The 18,891-nt window shown below is 22.7% G+C and overlaps 7 protein-coding genes across 7 annotated transcripts; 5 read left to right on the forward strand and 2 right to left on the reverse strand.

The window, feature by feature from the left end:
• Positions 1-897: 897 nt before the first annotated feature.
• maoB-2 (amine oxidase) lies at positions 898-2,442 on the reverse strand (the record flags this gene model as incomplete). Its single annotated transcript, XM_639263.1, has 2 exons — positions 898-2,190; positions 2,320-2,442. 2 exons carry the CDS (start codon positions 2,440-2,442, stop codon positions 898-900), a joined length of 1,416 nt encoding a protein of 471 aa, XP_644355.1.
• Positions 2,443-3,584: 1,142 nt separating this feature from the next.
• Positions 3,585-4,387, forward strand: icmA-2 (prenylcysteine methyltransferase; the record flags this gene model as incomplete). Its single annotated transcript, XM_639264.1, has 2 exons — positions 3,585-3,831; positions 3,921-4,387. The coding sequence occupies 2 exons, from the start codon at positions 3,585-3,587 to the stop codon at positions 4,385-4,387; spliced, it is 714 nt and encodes a 237-aa protein (XP_644356.1).
• Positions 4,388-4,928: 541 nt separating this feature from the next.
• DDB_G0273997 (hypothetical protein) lies at positions 4,929-6,272 on the forward strand (the record flags this gene model as incomplete). The annotated part of the gene is made up of 1 exon (XM_639265.1): positions 4,929-6,272. One exon carries the CDS (start codon positions 4,929-4,931, stop codon positions 6,270-6,272), a length of 1,344 nt encoding a protein of 447 aa, XP_644357.1.
• Positions 6,273-6,460: 188 nt separating this feature from the next.
• DDB_G0273999 (hypothetical protein) lies at positions 6,461-7,362 on the reverse strand (the record flags this gene model as incomplete). Its single annotated transcript, XM_639266.1, has 3 exons — positions 6,461-7,026; positions 7,127-7,192; positions 7,299-7,362. 3 exons carry the CDS (start codon positions 7,360-7,362, stop codon positions 6,461-6,463), a joined length of 696 nt encoding a protein of 231 aa, XP_644358.1.
• A 318-nt stretch (positions 7,363-7,680) lies between these two features.
• surf1-2 (surf1 family protein) lies at positions 7,681-8,493 on the forward strand (the record flags this gene model as incomplete). Its single annotated transcript, XM_639267.2, has 1 exon — positions 7,681-8,493. One exon carries the CDS (start codon positions 7,681-7,683, stop codon positions 8,491-8,493), a length of 813 nt encoding a protein of 270 aa, XP_644359.2.
• A 484-nt stretch (positions 8,494-8,977) lies between these two features.
• On the forward strand, positions 8,978-12,910 carry ap3b-2 (beta adaptin; the record flags this gene model as incomplete). Its single annotated transcript, XM_639268.1, has 4 exons — positions 8,978-9,118; positions 9,241-9,825; positions 10,212-12,340; positions 12,439-12,910. 4 exons carry the CDS (start codon positions 8,978-8,980, stop codon positions 12,908-12,910), a joined length of 3,327 nt encoding a protein of 1,108 aa, XP_644360.1.
• Positions 12,911-16,445: 3,535 nt separating this feature from the next.
• On the forward strand, positions 16,446-18,837 carry DDB_G0274007 (CDK family protein kinase; the record flags this gene model as incomplete). Its single annotated transcript, XM_639270.1, has 3 exons — positions 16,446-16,574; positions 16,678-16,930; positions 17,177-18,837. The coding sequence occupies 3 exons, from the start codon at positions 16,446-16,448 to the stop codon at positions 18,835-18,837; spliced, it is 2,043 nt and encodes a 680-aa protein (XP_644362.1).
• Positions 18,838-18,891: the final 54 nt, after the last annotated feature.

Here is an 18,891-nt window from a genome sequence, read left to right on the forward strand (position 1 = left end):
ACAAAAAAAATCTAAGATTCAACATGTAATATTTTTGTTATTTTTAATTATTTTTATTGTTATTATTATTAGTTTTTTTTAATTTTGTTTTTATTTTAATAATTGTGTTGGTAAAAAAGGCTTAGAATTAATATTGAGATGGTCTTTAATCTTTTATCTTTTAAATAAACTTTTAAGAGTATTTACCATTTTTTTTTTTGGTCATTTTAAACCAATTAATATATTAACTTTGTTTTTTAATTAAAGTAATATAAAAGAGTATTTAAAAAAAAAAGGTCGTTTATTGTTCTGGTGAAATTTTTTAAATAATTTTTTAATGATATATTGTTTTTTTAATAAAATAGTAAATAGAACCAACTGAATTGAGGTTATTGTGTGAAAAATAATATTTTTTCTTCCTATTTAACGAAAAGTAAAAAATAGGCCCATATATTAATTAAAAAGAGTAATTAATTAATTTAAACATCAAAAACTGTAAATTAGAAAGAAGAAGAAAAAGAATAGGAAAAGGGAAAGTTTGTTAATAATTTTTACAAATATTACCACTTGGATTTTTTTTTTGAACATTAGATATAGGGTACTTTCTATCAAAGATGTCTTAACTATTTTTTATTTTTTATTTTTTTTTTTTATTTTTAATTTTTTTTTTTTGTTTAATTATTTTTAAGAATAAACAATAATAAAAAAAAACAAAATTATTGTAATTTAGATTTTAACTTTATATTGACATATTTTAAAAATTGACTTTCATGCACACCACACTCTCAAAAGATTCAAAAACACCTAACAAAATTTAAAAAATAAAAATGAAAATTAAAAATAGAAAAGACAAACAGAAGTTTGGTTTATTGAAAAAATAAAAAAAATAATTATTAATCAATTATTTTTTTTTTTTTTTTACAATTTTGATTTTGAGTTTAAAGAATTTTTTAAAATTTCATTAACTACTCTTTTTGATGAGGTAATGGCACCTTCCATATGACCATACCATTGGGTTGATGTTTCAGTACCAGCCCAATGAATGTTACCATGTGGTTGTGTATAATAATTATTACATTGCGAGATGATGTCACCAGATTTGCAAACACCCATGAAGCAACCAGCACTATATTTATCTAGACTCCAATTTCTTTCAATGTAATGTATTGGATTTAATGCTTTTGGGCCCCAATATTTTGAGTATTGATTTAATACAGCCGATCTTCTCTCCTCCAATGATTTTGAATACCAATATTTTATTTCCTCCTTTCCATTAATGAAACCAATGATTGATTTAACCGATAAGTCATTAGTACAATTATCAAATGATTGATAGATTGGGCCAACAAATGACTGAGATTTACCATTGTATCCTTGATCTCTCCAAAATACACTATCATAAATTACAATTACTTTTATAGTATTCCCCATCTCCATTTCATTTTTTAATCTTTGTTTCTCAATTGGTAAATCTGGTTTAAAAATTACATTTTTCAATAACATTGGTGGTATCGTTGATACTACATTTCTACAATAATAATTTTCATTATTTGACGTAGTAATTTTAATTAGTCTACTATTTTTATGAGAAATTTGATCGATTAAAGTTACTTCACAATTTAATTTACAATCATCTTTTAAATATGATACAATTCTTTCTGAAACCATTGAACTTCCACCAATGATTCTATCAGATTCTGTACAGTCGTCATCTGATATGAATAAACTTTCAAAACCATTAATTGAATTAACATATTTTAATAAGAATAATATACTAATATCATCTGAGCTTGATGCAACTGACATTTTACAAAACCAATTAAAAAATTTAACAGATTCACCATAACCACAAACTCTTAACCATTCTGATACTGTTAATTTCTCCAATGATAACATTATTGGACTTTCTTTTGAACATTTTGAAAAATCAATATTTTTCATTACTTCTTTAATTGCCCGAATAATTGGATTTATATTTCCTAATCCAATTTCACACAAATCAAAATTTGGCGATGATTCATCAAATGATTTTATTAAACCATCATCATAAATATCAAATACTGTTTTACCTTGATAAAATTGTTTATAAGTTTCCAATTTTAATTCTTTACAAAGTTGTTTCAAATTTGGATTATTAGTTCCTAACCATTGACCTCCAGCATCTACCCATCCATCTCCAACTTTAACAGAATCTGTTCTCCCACCAAATCTCTAATTATTATTATTTTTTATTTTTTTAAAAAAATAGTTAATAAAAAAAATAAAAATAAAAAAAAAAAAAGAAAGAAAGAAAAAGGTGAAAAAAAAAAAAGATAATAATTTTAATGTGTGTTTTATTACATTTCTAGCTTCTAAAACCAAAATTTTAAAATTACTTTTTTTCAAATCGTAAGCAGTGTTCAAACCTGATAAACCACCTCCTATTATAATAGTGTCATAATTATATAAAATTTCCATTTCCATTTTTTTTTTTTTTTGTTATTTTTTAACTTAAAAAAAATATTCGATTCTTTTTTTTTTTTATTTATACTCTTTTTATTTTTTTTAAATTTTTTAGTTCAAAAAAAAAACAGAAAAAAACAAACAAAAGAAATCTGAGAAGATTTTTTTTAAAAATATCCCCTAAATCTACCCAATTTATATACTTTTTTTTTTTTTTTTTATACAAGTAAAGATGATGTTTTTAAAATTGAACAGGAACTTGGAAATTATATCATTTTTATGTTTTATTTGATTTTTTTTGAAAATATTTAATAGAAAAATTCTTTTTAATTGGAAGCCGAATTAATACTCATTAATTTTAACCCAATAAAAAAAAAAAAAAATAAAAAAAATAAACCCGGAAATAAATTTTATTTTGATTTCCGATGAGCGAATGAGAACAAAATAAAAATTAAATTTTAAATTTTTTAATTAGGTCAGAGGAACAGTCTAAAAAAAAAAACCAAAAAAAAAAAAATTGTTTATCAAAAAAAAAAAAATTAAGAAACAGAATTTTTTTATTTATTTTTTTTTTTTTTAAAAATTTTTGGAAAGAAAAAAAAGAAATAATAAATAATATCTTATTCTGAGAAAAAAAAACAAAAAAAATAAAAAAATTAAAAAAAAAATTAAAATAAATAATTTATTATTCAAACTATTATTATTTTTTTTATTTTTTTTATTATTTTCTATTTTATTTTTATGTCAATATTGTTTAATTTTTTTTTTTAATTTTTTTTTCAATTAATTCAGTTTTACTAATATTTTTTATAAACATTACACCTTGATTTTTTTTTTTTTTTTTTTTTTTTTTTTTTTTTTTTTTTTTTTATTTTGAGAATAAAAATAATCAAAATTGTAAAACCAACTATTATTCCCCTTTTGTGCTTTTTTTATTATATTATCGAAAAGGTAAAAAAATAAGAAATTTTTAATTTTAAGAAAATGTTTCAAAAAAAAAGTTTTAAAAAAAAAAAAAAATTTTAAAAAAAAAAAACACTCTTTTTTTTTTTTTTTTTTTTTTTTTCTTTTTTATCTGTTTCATTAATAAAAAAAAAGTAAATTAAATCAAATAAATAAATATATAGATATAAAGATATAAAAAAAAAAAAAAAAAAAAAAAAATGGATCAAAGTGAAATTGTAAAATTAAATAAAATAAAAGCAAAGAGTGCATGGTTAAAAAAAGGTGCAGCAAGAAGTAGTGCAATTTCATGTGGTCTTGGTATAGGTATTGGTTTTGGTATTGCTTTATTCATTTTCTCACAAACTTTAAGAGGTTTTGGTATTTATTTAGCAGGTTTATGTACTTTCCATATGTGGGAATATATTTGGGTTACAATGTATCATCCTGATAAATTATCAAGTAAATGTATGCAAAAAATAAAATAAAAAAATAAAATAAAAAAATAAAAAAAAATAAAAAAAAATAAAAAAACATACTAATAATAATTATAATAGCATTTTTATTAAATCATAGTCCACAGTTTAATATGGCATTATTAATTAGTTTTATTGAGTTTTGGATTGAATGGTATTTCTTCCCATCATTGAAAACATTCTCATTATGGTGGGTAGGTGCCATTTGTATGGTATTCGGTCAAATTGTTAGATCGGTTGCAATGGATACAGCAGGTTCAAATTTCACTCATTTGGTTCAAGAAGAAAAGAGAGATGATCATGTTTTAGTTACAAATGGTATCTATCAATATATGAGACATCCATCTTATTTTGGTTGGTTTGTTTGGTCAGTATCAACTCAAGTCATCCTTATGAATCCAATTAGTATTATTGGCTTTGGTTGGGCTTCTTGGAGTTTCTTTTCTCAAAGAATTGAAAATGAAGAAGATTATTTAATTCAATTTTTTGGAAAATCTTATAAAGATTATAAAAAATCAGTTTGGTCTGGTATTCCAGGTATTCATTGAAAAATTGGAACTATAGTCTTAATTTAATAAATTTATAATAAAAAAAATATAATAAATAAATAAATAAATAAATAAACGATTTTAGAAATGTATTTTTATAACAATATAAATAGAGTTTTAAAAAAAAAAAAAAAAAAAATCTTAAAAAATAAAAAAAAAATTAAAAATTAAACAGTTGATCAAAAATTTTATGTGAATAAATGAACAACCAAACCCAAAAAAAAAAAAAAAATAAAAAAAAAAAAAAAAAAAAAAAAAAAAAAAAAAAAAATCAATTTTTTGAAAAATTTTTTTTTTAATTAATTTTTTATATAAAGTCAATTTGTCTATATTTTCAAAAAAAAAAAAAAAAAAAAAAAAAAAAAAAGACCCTAACAGTTTTTTTTTTTTTTTTTTGTTTTTACATATTTTTTCCTTGTAATAGTATATATTTAAAAATAATAAAATAAAAAAAAAAAAAAAAACTGTATTAAAAAAAAAAAAAATTGTAGTATATTAGTTTATTAAATAATTTGTAATTATAATAGAAATAAAAATAAAAATGAATAACGAAGAATATGATGAAAATAATAATAATGATGTTGGTGGTGAAGAATATTATGACAATTATAATTTTGAACCAATTTGGGTAAGAGCGTTATATGATTATGATGCAGCTGACGATACAGAGATTAGTTTCAAAGAGAATGATGTTATATGTATTACACAAGATTTTGAAGATGGTTGGTGGAATGGTGATCTCAATGGTAATGTTGGTAGAGTTCCTGCAAATTATTTCGAATATTTAAATCAAGATCAAACTGGTGATTATCAACAAGACAATTATGATGATGCTCAAGATCAACAACAACAACAATACTACGAAGGTGAAGATGGCCAACTATATTACACTGGTGAAGATGGTCAACAATACTATTATGACGGTGGTCAAGAACAACAACAACAACAATACGATGGTGGTGATTATGATCAACAAAACCAACAAGAAGGATATGGCGACGATGGTGACGATGAAGAAGGAGGTAATATTGGTAGTGGTGGTGTTAAGAAAATCGATGAAGCTAGAAAAGAATTGTTAAGACAAAAGAGAGAGGTCTATAAAAAAGAGATGAAAGATCTTCAAGATAATTTAAAGAATCAAAATGATTGTAAAGATAGATTAGGTACCAGTGTAGAGTCATTAGAGAAGAAAAGAGATGAATTAGAGGACCATATTAGATTATTGAAACTTTTGAAATTTATAAATTTAGAAATCATAAAGACAGAGATTGATATTGATGTTGATTCCGACTCTTCAACTACATCACGTCAAACTGGTATTGCAATTACACAAGATTTAAAATCAATTAGAACTTTATTAGGTATTAAATCTTCAACATCCTCCTCTTCTTCATCATCATCATCCTCTGCAGTCGATGCACCAAAAAAACAATTTGATTTGAAATTGGAAGATATTGAAAAGAAAGTAATTAATAATTTAAATTTATTAGATAGTTGTGATAATTTAAAGAAATCTTTATTATTAAGTTTACAACTATTTCAAACAACTTATTTAAATGGAAATGGTATACCACCACCATCACCTACTAGAATTAAATCAATACCTACCAATTCAACAAATATACAGCAACAACAACAACAACAACAACAACCACCACTACCACCATCCTCTTCCTCCAATACTAATACTTCAAATAATTTTTATGTTTCAACATCATCCACACCATCAAATGCATTCTTTAGTGCACCTTCAACTCCATTATCTGATAAAGATAAAAGAAAATCTGTTAAAGAAGCTAAAAAAGAAGAAAAAAAATTAGAAAAAGAACTTAAAAAAGAAGAAAAAAAAGAAGAAAAGAAATTAGAAAAAAAAGTTTCAAAATAAACTTCTTTTTTTTTTTTTTTTTTTTAATATATATATTATTTAAATTATTCACATATATTTTTCAATAAAAAAAATAAAATAAAAAAAATAAAAAAATGATTAAAAAAAAAAAAAAAAATTATTTTATTTATATATTTTTATTTTATTTCTTTTTATTTAATTATTATTTTATATAATTATTATTATTATTATTCTTCTTCTTCATAATCAACATCTTTAATTTCTTCATCAGCAAATAATGACCAATCAACTTGAGCAGCAACTTCTTCTAATTTTGGTTTAATTGAAGCTACAGTGATATTTGAAGCTTCTTCACCTTCCTCCATTAATCTTGAATCTGAAGCATTCAATGATGTATCTTGTTCGAATAATTGTCTACCTGTTAATTTATTTAATTGTTTCTCTTTTTTAAATGGTTTAGTTTCCTCTATAAATTTCTTTCTCCATGCTAAAAATGCCTCTTCTGTGACTGGTGTACCTTCGAATGGTCTTTCATCATCTTCAGCCTCTGAGGAGGATGATTGTTCACTCTCTTCTAAATCTGGATCAATATTATTCTCATCAACCCATTCTTTAATTAAACCACACAATATAAATATCATTGACATACCAATATTATTCTCTGCTTCTTGTATAACTTTACCTTGTAATTCTAAAATATCCTCTTTCTCTAATCCTAAATGAGGTATTAAATCAATCTTTGGTATTGAATTTGGATAATCAACTGAAAATATAATATCTAAAATAATTGCAACTATTTCAATTTAAATATATGATAATTATCATATGATAATTAATAATTATTTTAATTTTTATAAAAATTTTTAAATCTATTGAATTCAATAAAAACTTACCAAAATTTGGTTCATCACCACCTGGATTTGGTAGTAATGTAATTTGTACATGATCTGAATCTATACCTATGGAAAAAAAAAAAAAAAGGGTTAATAAGAATTTATTGGATGTTAAAAAAAAAAAAAGGAAAAAAAAAAAAAAAGTGTGGTTATTAATATAAAGGATATTTACTATTGAAATGATCCATATAAATGGCTGATAAAGCCTCAACTTCCATATCTTTTTCTTCACTCATTTTAAGTATTTGTATATATATTGTTTATTTTATTAGATAGGATTTAAATCTAATTATTATATTGGTTTTATTATACAATTGAAATTGAATTTTGATGTTTTTCTTTCTTTTAATATTTTACAATATTGAACCACACAACCCAAAATTGATCGATTTTTTTTTTTTTATTTTTTTTTTTATTTTTTAAAAAAAAAAAAAAAAAAAAAAAAAAAAAAAAAAATTAAAAAAATTAATTTTCATTTTTTACATTTTTTTTTTTTTTTTTATATTTTTCATTTTTTAATTTTAATAATAAACGAATAATAATATTGTTTAATAATGAATAAAAATAAAAAAGGATTTAAACTTTTTTTTATATTTCCAGTTATTGCATTTGGATTAGGTACTTGGCAAGTTTATAGATATGATTGGAAGAAAAGATTAATTCAGAGAGCAAAAGATAGAATGGAGGAAGATCCAATCGAATTATCAAATTCATTCATAAAGAATTTTAAAGGTAGTAGTTTTGGTGATTTAAATAAATATGAATTTAGAAGAGTATATTTAAATGGAAAAGTAATTGATAACCAATACGTCTTACTTGGACCAAGATCCATTGATGGTACATTGGGCTACTACGTCATCTCACCATTACAATTATCAGATGGCACTAGAATTCTCTTAAATAGGGGTTGGAGTGCTTCAACCCCAAAATCAAATTATAAAATTCCCTATGCAATTGAAGAATTAAAATTAATTCATCAAAAAGAAAAAGAACAAGGACAACAACAAGGAAATCAAGAATCAATTTTATATAGATATTTTAATATTTTAGGTGTAATTAGTAAAACTAAAGAAAGAGGTAGTGCATTTACACCAACTAATCAACCTGAGAAAGGACAATGGTATAGTTTAGATGTTGATGCAATGGCTGATCAATTGAATACCGAACCTTTAATGATCAATACTATGGATGAAACTGAAATTAATTCCAAACCATCATCATTACCAAATCCACAATTCAAAAGATTCGATAACGATGTTGAAAGTAGTTTCCATAATAAACATATGTCTTATATTGGAACTTGGTATACTTTATCAGCTTCATTATTTTTTATTTATTTTAGATATATGAGAAAATTACCAAAATAATAAAATTACCAAAATAATTAAAATAATTAAAATAGTAATAATAATAAAAAAAATAATAAAAATATATATATATATGTAAATATTTGACACGTTGGTAAAAATAAAAAATAAAAATAAAAATAGTTGTTAAAACCAACAAAGCAACATCACATTTTTCATATCTTGAAAATTTTTTTTTTTTGATTTTTTTTTTTTTTTTTTTTTTAAAATTTTTCAAAAATTTTATGTTTTGTTTTTAATTTTTATTTTTTTTTTATTTTATTTTTTTTTTTTTTCCATACAACAAGATTTTTTTAATTTTTTTTTTTTTTTTTCTAATTTTTTTTTTTTTCTTTTTACTTTTCATCGCGTGGTCTTTTTTTTATTATTTTTTTATTTTTTAATATTAAATAATTTTTTGGGTATAACACCAATACCATCACCATCATTCTATTATAGTATAGTTTGAAAACTATACAAAAGAAAAAAAAAAAAAAAAAAAAAAATGGATACAGTTTTAAATAATATTAATCAAAGTAGATATTTCAATGATTCAACAGCAAATACTAAAATTGAAGAAATCAAGAAGCATTTAGATAGTCCATCTGATGCTGATAAACTTGAAAGTATGAAAAAGTTAATCGCTGTATGTATATATAATAAAATAAATAAATAAATAAAATGATGATGATGATGATGATGATTAATATTAATATATAATAATAATAATAATAATAATAATAATAATAATAATAATAATAATAAAAGATGTTATCAAAAGGTAGAGATGTTTCAGAAGCATTTCCTCAAGTTGTAAAGAATGTAATTGTAAAGAATTTAGAGATTAAGAAATTAGTATACATGTATTTAGTTCATTATGCAGAGAGTCAAAATGATAGTGCATTATTGTCAATTAATACCATTCAAAAGTCATTAAATGATCAAAGTCAAGTGATTAGAGCATCAGCATTGAGAGTTATGTCATCAATTCGTGTTATTGATATCATTGAAGTGATTATATTGGCAATTGAGAAATCTGTTAAGGATACATCACCATTTGTTAGAAAGGCCGCTGCTTTTGCAATTGCAAAAGTACATAAATTGGATTGTGATAAACAAGAGCCATTAATCGACCTATTGGAAATACTCTTAAATGATACAAGTACAATGGTATTAGGTGCTGCTATCGTCGCTTTCAATGAACTTTGTCCACAACGTTTTGATCTCCTTCATCAACATTATAGAAAAATTTGTCAATTATTAGCTGATTTCGATGAATGGTCACAAGTAATCGTACTTGATATTCTTACAAAATATGCAAGATCACAATTTAGATGTCCTGATTCAACAATGGTAATTATTAAAAAATAAATATATTAATAATTTAATTTTAATTTTGAAAGGTACTAATCTTTTTTTTAAAAAAAATAAATAAATAAATAAATACTACCACTACCACTACCACTACCACTACCAGTACCACTACCACTACCACTACCACACCACTACCACTACCACTACCACTACCACTACCACTACCACTACCACTACCACTACCACTACCACTACCACTACCACTACCACTACCACTACCACTACCACTACCACTACCACTACCACTACCACTACCACTACCACCATCATACCATAATCACTATCACTATCACTATCACTATCACTACCACCATCATACCAGCATCACTACCAATAGTACTACCAATACTAATACTAAATTTAAGAATGATAAAAATATTAAACAATTTAAAAAGAAATCAAAATCATTTTATTCAGATGAAGAAGATCAAGAAGATGATGAACCAGAAAATAGTTTATATAAAAAGAAACCATTAGAAAGAGATATGTTTGATTCAAGTGAAGAGATTGATATGGATCATAGATTATTATTAAAATCAACATTACCATTATTACAGAGTAGAAATAATGCAGTAGTGATGGCAGTAAGTTCATTGTATTTCTATTGTGCACCATCGATTGAAGCACAAAAAGTTGGTAAATCATTAGTTCGTATTTTACGTAGTGGACCAGAAGTACAATACATTACATTGACCAACATTTCCACTATGGTAACATTGAGACCATCAATGTTTGAACCTCATTTATCAGAGTTTTTCATTCATTCATCTGATCCAGAGTATAGCATCAAATTGAAATTAGAGATATTGACTCGTTTAGCAACACCTGAAAATATTGGTAAAATCTTGAAAGAGTTCAAAGAGTATGTAAAGAATGAAGATAAGAAATTCGTTGCAGCCACAATTCAAGCGATTGGCTCCTGCGCCTCTACAGTACCAGATGTAACCGAATCATGTATCTATGGTTTAATGTCCCTCCTATCCAATCAATCAACTGTTGTAGTTGCAGAGAGTGTAATTGTTTTAAAAAGATTATTACAATTGAATGCAACAAATGAAAAACTTGAGAAATTAGAAAAAGAAAAAGAAAAAGAAAAAGATGTCAAAGAAAATCAATCAACCATTTCAAAACATTCATCATCAAATAATTCAATTAAATATGATAATATAATTTTACATTTATCAAAACTATTAGATACACTTCAAGTACCAAGTGCACGTGCATCAATCGTTTGGGTAATTGGTGAATATTGCTATCGTGTACCATTGGTTGCACCAGATGTATTTAGAAAATTAGTTAAATCATTCTCTGATGAACATGAATCTGTTAAATTGGAAACCTTAAATTTAGGTTCAAAATTATATGTTCAATTCACTGATAATAATAGTACTACCACTACTGATAATAGTATACCAAATGAATTTAAAAATGAAAGAACTAAAGAAAAGATCACCTTAATGTTTCAATATGTTTTAAATTTAGCAAAATTCGATCAAAACTATGATATTAGAGATAATAGTAGAATGTTAAAACATTTCTATTTCAATACTGAGAATACTCAATCCATCAATAGTAATATCAAACAAATCGTTATCAATCAAAAACCAATTCCAACTGAAACTTCAATAAGTGAAGATAGACAACGTTTTACACTTGGTTCATTATCACATATCGTTAATCATACTGCTTTAGGTTACACCGCATTACCTGATTTCCCTGATGTTGCCCCTGATCCATCAGTTAGAGAACCAATTCAACGTTGGATTCCAAATCAACAATCACAACAACAACAACACCAACAACAACAATTAAATAATATTTTCGTTGATACTCCATTTTATTCTGATGAGGAAGAAGAAGATGAGGAGGAGTATGATGAGGAGGAAGAGGAAGAAGAATATGAAGAACAAAATGAATATGAAGATTTCTTTGGTGAAGAAAAGAAAAATAAAAAGAAAAATAGAAAACAACAAAACTATGATGAAGATGAATATAATCAAGATATTGATGATGGTGAATATGATGGTGAAGGTGAAGTTCAAGCAGAGGATGAAGATGATTTCGATGAATTATTTGGTATAACTAATGACGATAACAATCAAACCGCTAATGGTATTGGTGGTGGTGGTAGTGGTGAGGAAGAAATGGATAAATTTGATTTTGAAAATTATATAAACTCCACTACCAAATCTGTAAAGAAAATATTATTAAAACCAACAATTAGTGGTGGATTAAGTATTGATTATTGTTTCATTAGAATCAGAGATAATGAAGAATTTTCATGTCAACCACGTTATAATATCATTCAATTAAATATAAAGAATCAATCTGATGAAACTTTCACCGATATCTCTATCATTAATAAAAATTTAATCGATGGTGCTGATATTAGTGAATTTGATCCAATCGAATCAATTGAACCAAATCAAGCAATTCAAAAACAAATTTATGTTTTATTTAATTCAACTTCTCAATCTTGTAAATTTGAAATTAGGTAAATTTTTTATTTTTTTATTTTTTTATTTATTACTTTTGAAAATTAAATACAAATATTAATTAAAAAATATATATATTTTATTATTATCATTATAGCTTTAATAAAGGTAATTTCCCAGTAACTTTAACACCAATTATTGGTGAATTATTAATACCAATTGTACCAATTTATGAATCAATTAGTCAATGGAAAGATGAATTTGAAGAAGTTGGTGAATTTAAACAAGTTGATGATCAATTTGAATTTGGTGATCAATGCTTAGATAAATTAAATAATAATAATAATAATAATAATAATAATAATAATGAAAGTGGTGATGAAAATATTGGTTTAATGCCAATTTTACCAATAGTTTTAGAAGGTATTAATTTAATTCCAATAGCCTCGAATAAATTAAAATCAAAGATTCAATTTGCAAGTAAAACTTTATTAAAAGATGAAAACATTTATGTTCAAATTCAATTATTAAAACAACAACCACCAACTGTTAATTGTATTATTAGAAGCAATGATCAAGTTGTATCTGCTCTATTACTTAAAAAATTAAAAGATGTCTTACAAAAATAAAGAAAGAAATTAAGTGTGAAGAAAAAGAAAAAAAAAAAAAAACCTGGAAAAAAAAAAAAAATAAAAAAAAAAAAACCTGGAAAAAAAAAAAAAATATATTAAATTATAATAAATAATAAAATAAATAAAAATAATAAAAACCTTTAAAATTAAAAGTATTTTTTTTTTTTTTTTTTTTTTTTTTTTTTTTTTTTTTTCACTTTTATTTATTTATTTATTTTATTTATTAATTTATTTTTTTCTTCTGACAACGTATTTTTTAATAAATTAAAAAAAAATGGTAATAAAAGATTTAAATAAAAGATATCAAAATTTATTTAAACTATTTATATTATTAAAGTATCTTATTAATATTGATTTTATTATTTGAATCTTTTAATAAAGTTATTATTCTTGATCCTAACTTCATCAATTCTATCCAATAATATTATAATTAAAATAATAATTATGATAAAAGGATAATAGATGATTATTTCTTTCACTCAATATAAATATATATGTAACACTATTTAAATATTTATTATTTTTTTTTTTTTATTTTTTTATTTTAACCCTTACCAATCCATTTACCAAAAGTTTATTCGTAAAAAAAAAAAAATGAAAAAAAAAAATAAAAAATTTTGCCACCACACAAAACTTAAAATTTTAGATCTTCCATTTTCAATTAAAAAAAAAAAAAAAAAAACAGTAAAATTTGGCCCTATTATTAGTTGCAATGAATTTTTAAAGTGCACTTTTTGGAAATTTAAAAGACGTTTTACAAAAAAAAAGGGTAAAAAAATAAATAAATTCTAAACAGTATTTTTTTTTTTCTAAACATTTTAAAATTCACAACAAAACAAAATTTTTTTTTTTTTTTTCTTCAAAGTTATGAGCTAACCTTTTTTCCTTTTAATTTTTTTTCTTTTTTTTTTTTTTTAATTATGGAGCGAATCCAAATTTGAAGTATTTTCCCACCCCATCCTCCACCTAATCTGAAATATCTTTTTTTAAAAAAAAAAAAAAAAAAAAAAAAAAATTGTTATTATTAATATTTTTTTGGGGAATAAATAAAAAACTGACAGACAAATAATAATAATAACAATCACAATCATTGAATAAAAAAAAAAAAAAAAATCCAATTAAAATTCTATTATTAAAACCATATTCCAACCATTCGTAATTTCGTCAATGTGTTCTTTTTTTTTTTTTTTTTTTTTTATATTTTTTTTTTTTTTTGTTAAAAATCAAAAAAAAAAAAACTAAATAAAAATGGTTTAAAAAAAAAAAAAAACAATTGGTTAACTTGAACAATATAATTTTAAACTGTCACCAATAAAATATCGCTACCCATTAAAAAAAAACAATATTAAAAAAAAAAAATAAAAAAATGATCTGTGAAACACCAAATTAATTAGGAATAAAAAAAAAAATAAAAAAAAAAAAAAAACGAAAATGATCACTTTCTTTTTCTCCTTTATAATCGTTTCATTTTTTTTTATTTTTTTTTTATTTTTTTTTTATTTTTTTATTTTTTTTTTTTTGAGATTAATTTTATTATAATTATTAAACCCTGCAAAAATTTTGTGGGCAAACCTCTTAGTATTTAATTTTTTAAAAAAGTTCGGTTTTTAGGTGCGCCATTGCTCTCACACATGCGAAAAAAAAAAAAAAAAAAAAAAAATTAATTAAAAAAAAAATAAAATAAAATAAAAAAATAATAAAATAATAAAATAATAAAAAATAAAAAATATACAAAAAAAAAAAAAAACACAAAAATAAAAGAATAATAATAAAAAAAATAAATAAATAATAATTATAAAAAAATAAAAATAAAAAAAAAATAAAAAATAAAAAATAAAAAAATGTATTGATGTGTCTATGCATGCAACACTTTTTACTACAATTACAAAACATTAATAACAAATAAAAAAACAAAATATAATTATATCTACCTTACCTAAACTGGGTTAGTGGTATTTAATTAAATTAGAAAAAAAAAAAGAAAAAAAGAAAAAAAAAGAAAAAAAAGAAAAAAAAAAAAAAAAAAAAGAGAATTACACAACACATTTTCACACACCCAATTTCTCACATTTATGAGATACAAAATATTGAATGGTAATATTAAATTCTTACAACATATTTAACCACTATAGCCACATAACTCGAAAAAAAAAAAAAAAAAAAAAAAAACCACACAACCACTTGTTTGTTTATTATTTTATAATTTAAATAATAATAATAATAAATACACTTCTACCTACACATTATCATAACCTCACATAAAAAAAAAAAAAACACACCCCCTCCTCACATTATTATTTTTATTATTATTGTTATTTTTTTGTTGTTGTTGTTGAATCTATTTATATGTTTAATGTGTGATAAAAAAATTTTTAAAAAAAAAAAAGAAAAAAAGAAAAAAAATTTTAATAACCCAGATATTTGGTATTTTTATTATTTTCATTAATAATAATTAAATAAAAAAAAAAAAAAAAAAAAACTTGTTAAATATTTAAATGTGTATATATAACGTTAAAATTACAAAATTAATTACAAACAACAACAACACAATCTTTCATCACACTTAAATTGGCACCGATACAATGTTTATTATTTTTTTTTAATTTAATATAACAGTTGTGTGTTTCCTAATTAAATTATTATTATTATTATTATTATTTTTATTATTATTATTATTATTATTATCACATAAATATTTATATACCTACAATTCACCACACCCCTCCAATAATTCAATTAATCTGTATGACTTTGTTTTCTTTTTCTTTTTCTTTTTTTTTTTTTTTTTCCTTTTTTTTTTTTTTAATTTTTTTATATTTTTTTTTTTTCCATTTTTTTTTTTTTTAATTTATATTTTTTATTAAAAAAAAAAAAAAAAATCATTAGAGGATTGTTTTATTATTTAATAAAATTCTACACACACATATATATATATATATATATTGTGTATATATATATATATATTATATATATATATTAATAGGGAAAAAAAATATATACCATTCCACACCAATAATTTTTTTATTACGACTTTCAAAAATTTAATATATTATAATAACCCACTTCCACAAAAAAACACACACATATACATAACCAAAAATAAACACTATATGTTTCCAATTATTATTATTACTCTAAAAATATTAATAAATTACTAATATTAATCATTTTAGTAAAACATCTTTTTATTCTTTTTTTTTTTTTTTTTTTAAATTAAATTAAAAAATAAAAATATATATTTTTTTTTTTCTTTTCTTTTTTTTTTTTTTTATTTTATTTTTTTCAATATATTTATAAATTCAAATCATAAAAATTAAAAAAATATAAAATAACAGCATCAAATATATCCATTCAAAAAAAAGTTTCAATTATTAGGTGATAAAGTTTTTTTTTTTTTTTTTTTTCAATATAATTTTTTTTTTTTTTTTTTTAACAAATTAAAAAAATAAAAAAAAAAAAAAAAAAAAAAAAAAACCAACACACAAGTTAGAAATATAAAAACCAATAGCAGCATTTATATACAATAATCATTATGGAGGATTATATTATATTAAGTAAATGTGGGCAGGGTACATATGGCAGTGTTTTTAAAGGAATACATAAGATTACTCATTCGTTAGTTGCTTTAAAAAGGGTAACGGATATTGCTCAAGAAGATGGCGTAAGTTTTATATATATAACCTATATATATATTTATTTATTTATTAAAATATATTTATTAATTTTTTTCATTAACAAAAAAAATAAAATAAATATATATATAGGAACCAGTAGAGGTTAAATATCTAAATCAATTAAAAAATCTATCAAATATAGTTAATTTAAGAGATCACTTTTATATAGATAAAAATAGTGTTTTAGTTTTGATTATGGAATTTATAGAGGGTGACCTTTGGAAGATTATGTCAAACCCTCAATGCACTTTATCACTTGGTCAAATTAAAAACTTTACAAAACAATTATTGGAAGGTGTAAAACAATGCCATGTTAATGGTATAATGCATAGAGATATCAAACGTATGTTGTGAAATCTTTTTTTTTTTTTGTTAATTTTATTGTTATTATTTTAGTATATATTAACATTTTCATTTTTACTATTTATCAATTATTGTTATTATTATTATTATTATTATTATTATTATTATTATTATTATTATTATTATTATTATTATTATTATTATTATTATTATTATTATTATTATTATTATTATTATTATTATTATTATTATTATTATTATTATTATTATTATTATTATTTTTTAGCTGCAAATTTATTGATAACCACAAATGGTGTTTTAAAATTAACAGATTTTGGATTATCAACATCATATTCAAAAAGAAGTGAAAAATTTTTATCAAGTAATGTTGTTTCATTATATTATAGACCACCAGAATTATTATTGGGGTCATGTATATATGGTCCAGAGATTGATATGTGGTCAGTTGGTTGTATATTAATGGAGATGATCAATAATTCTTATTTGTTTGCAGGTGCTGATGAAACTGCTCAATTAGATTTAATTTTTAAGTTATTTGGTTGTCCAACTGAAAAATCTTGGCCTGGTGTCTCATCATTACCAGGTTATAACGATTTATTTAATAAACAACAACAACAACAACAAAATGAAAATAATTATAGCAAACAACATAATAACAATAACAATAATAATAATAATAATAATAATAATAATAATAATAATAATAATAATAATAATAATAATAATAATAATAATAATAATAAATATAATAATATATCAACTTCATGTTTACAATCACCATCTTCTTCACCACCAATTGGTGGCTATGCTTCATCATTATCATCAGATTTTAATAGTAATGAATATAATGGTTATAATCAAACCTTTTCAAATGAAGATTGCTTGGCAATCTCTCAAAAAAAATTAATAGATAAATTTCCACATCTTGTTTTATTGCCAAGCGTTTTGGATTTGGCATCCAAAATGTTGACATTAGATCCAAAGAAGAGAATAAATAGTTTAGAAGCACTCGAGCACCCTTGGTTTAAATCATCTAATGATATGGATCAAATAGTACCTTTCTCAAAAGATTTTACCGATTTAGCAAATCGTTATATTGCTAGTACTCGACAATTACAACAACAACAACACCATCATCAACAACAACAACAACAACAACAACAACAACAACAACAACAACAACCTCATCAACAACAATTAATTCAAAGACAACACCAAGAACAACAGCAACAACAATTAATTCAAAGACAACAAGAGCAATCAAAGCAACAATTAATTCAACACCATCAACAATCGGTTAACCAACAACAATTGGCTCAACAACAACAATTGGCACAACATCAACAATATAACTCACAACAACACCAACAACACCACCAACAACAACACCAACAACACCAACAACACCAACAACAACAACAACAACAACAACAACAACAACAACAACAACAACAACAACAACAACAACAACAACAACAACAACAACAACAACAACAACAATATCATCAACATCAGCAACAATATCATCAATATCAACAACAATACCATCAACCATCACAACAACAACAACAACAACAACAACAACAACAACAACAACAACAACAACAACAACAACAACAACAACAACAACAACAACAACAACAACAACAACAACAACAACAACAACAACAACAACAACAACAACACCAATACCAACCCCCACAACAATACAACCATCAACCCCCACAACACCAACACCAACACCAACACCAACACCAACACCAACACCAACACCAACACCAACCACAACCACAACACCAACACCAACCACAACCACAACCACAACCAACACCAACACCAACACCAACATCAACACCAACAACAACAACAATACCACCAACCATCACAACAACAATACAACCAACCATATCAAAATCAAATGGATAACCACAATGTATATTTAAATAAACCACAAACACAGATTCAAACTCAACCTCCACA

The sequence above is a fragment of the Dictyostelium discoideum genome, assembly GCF_000004695.1.
Source record: "Dictyostelium discoideum AX4 chromosome 2 chromosome, whole genome shotgun sequence".
Classification (NCBI taxonomy): Eukaryota; Evosea; class Eumycetozoa; order Dictyosteliales; family Dictyosteliaceae; genus Dictyostelium; species Dictyostelium discoideum.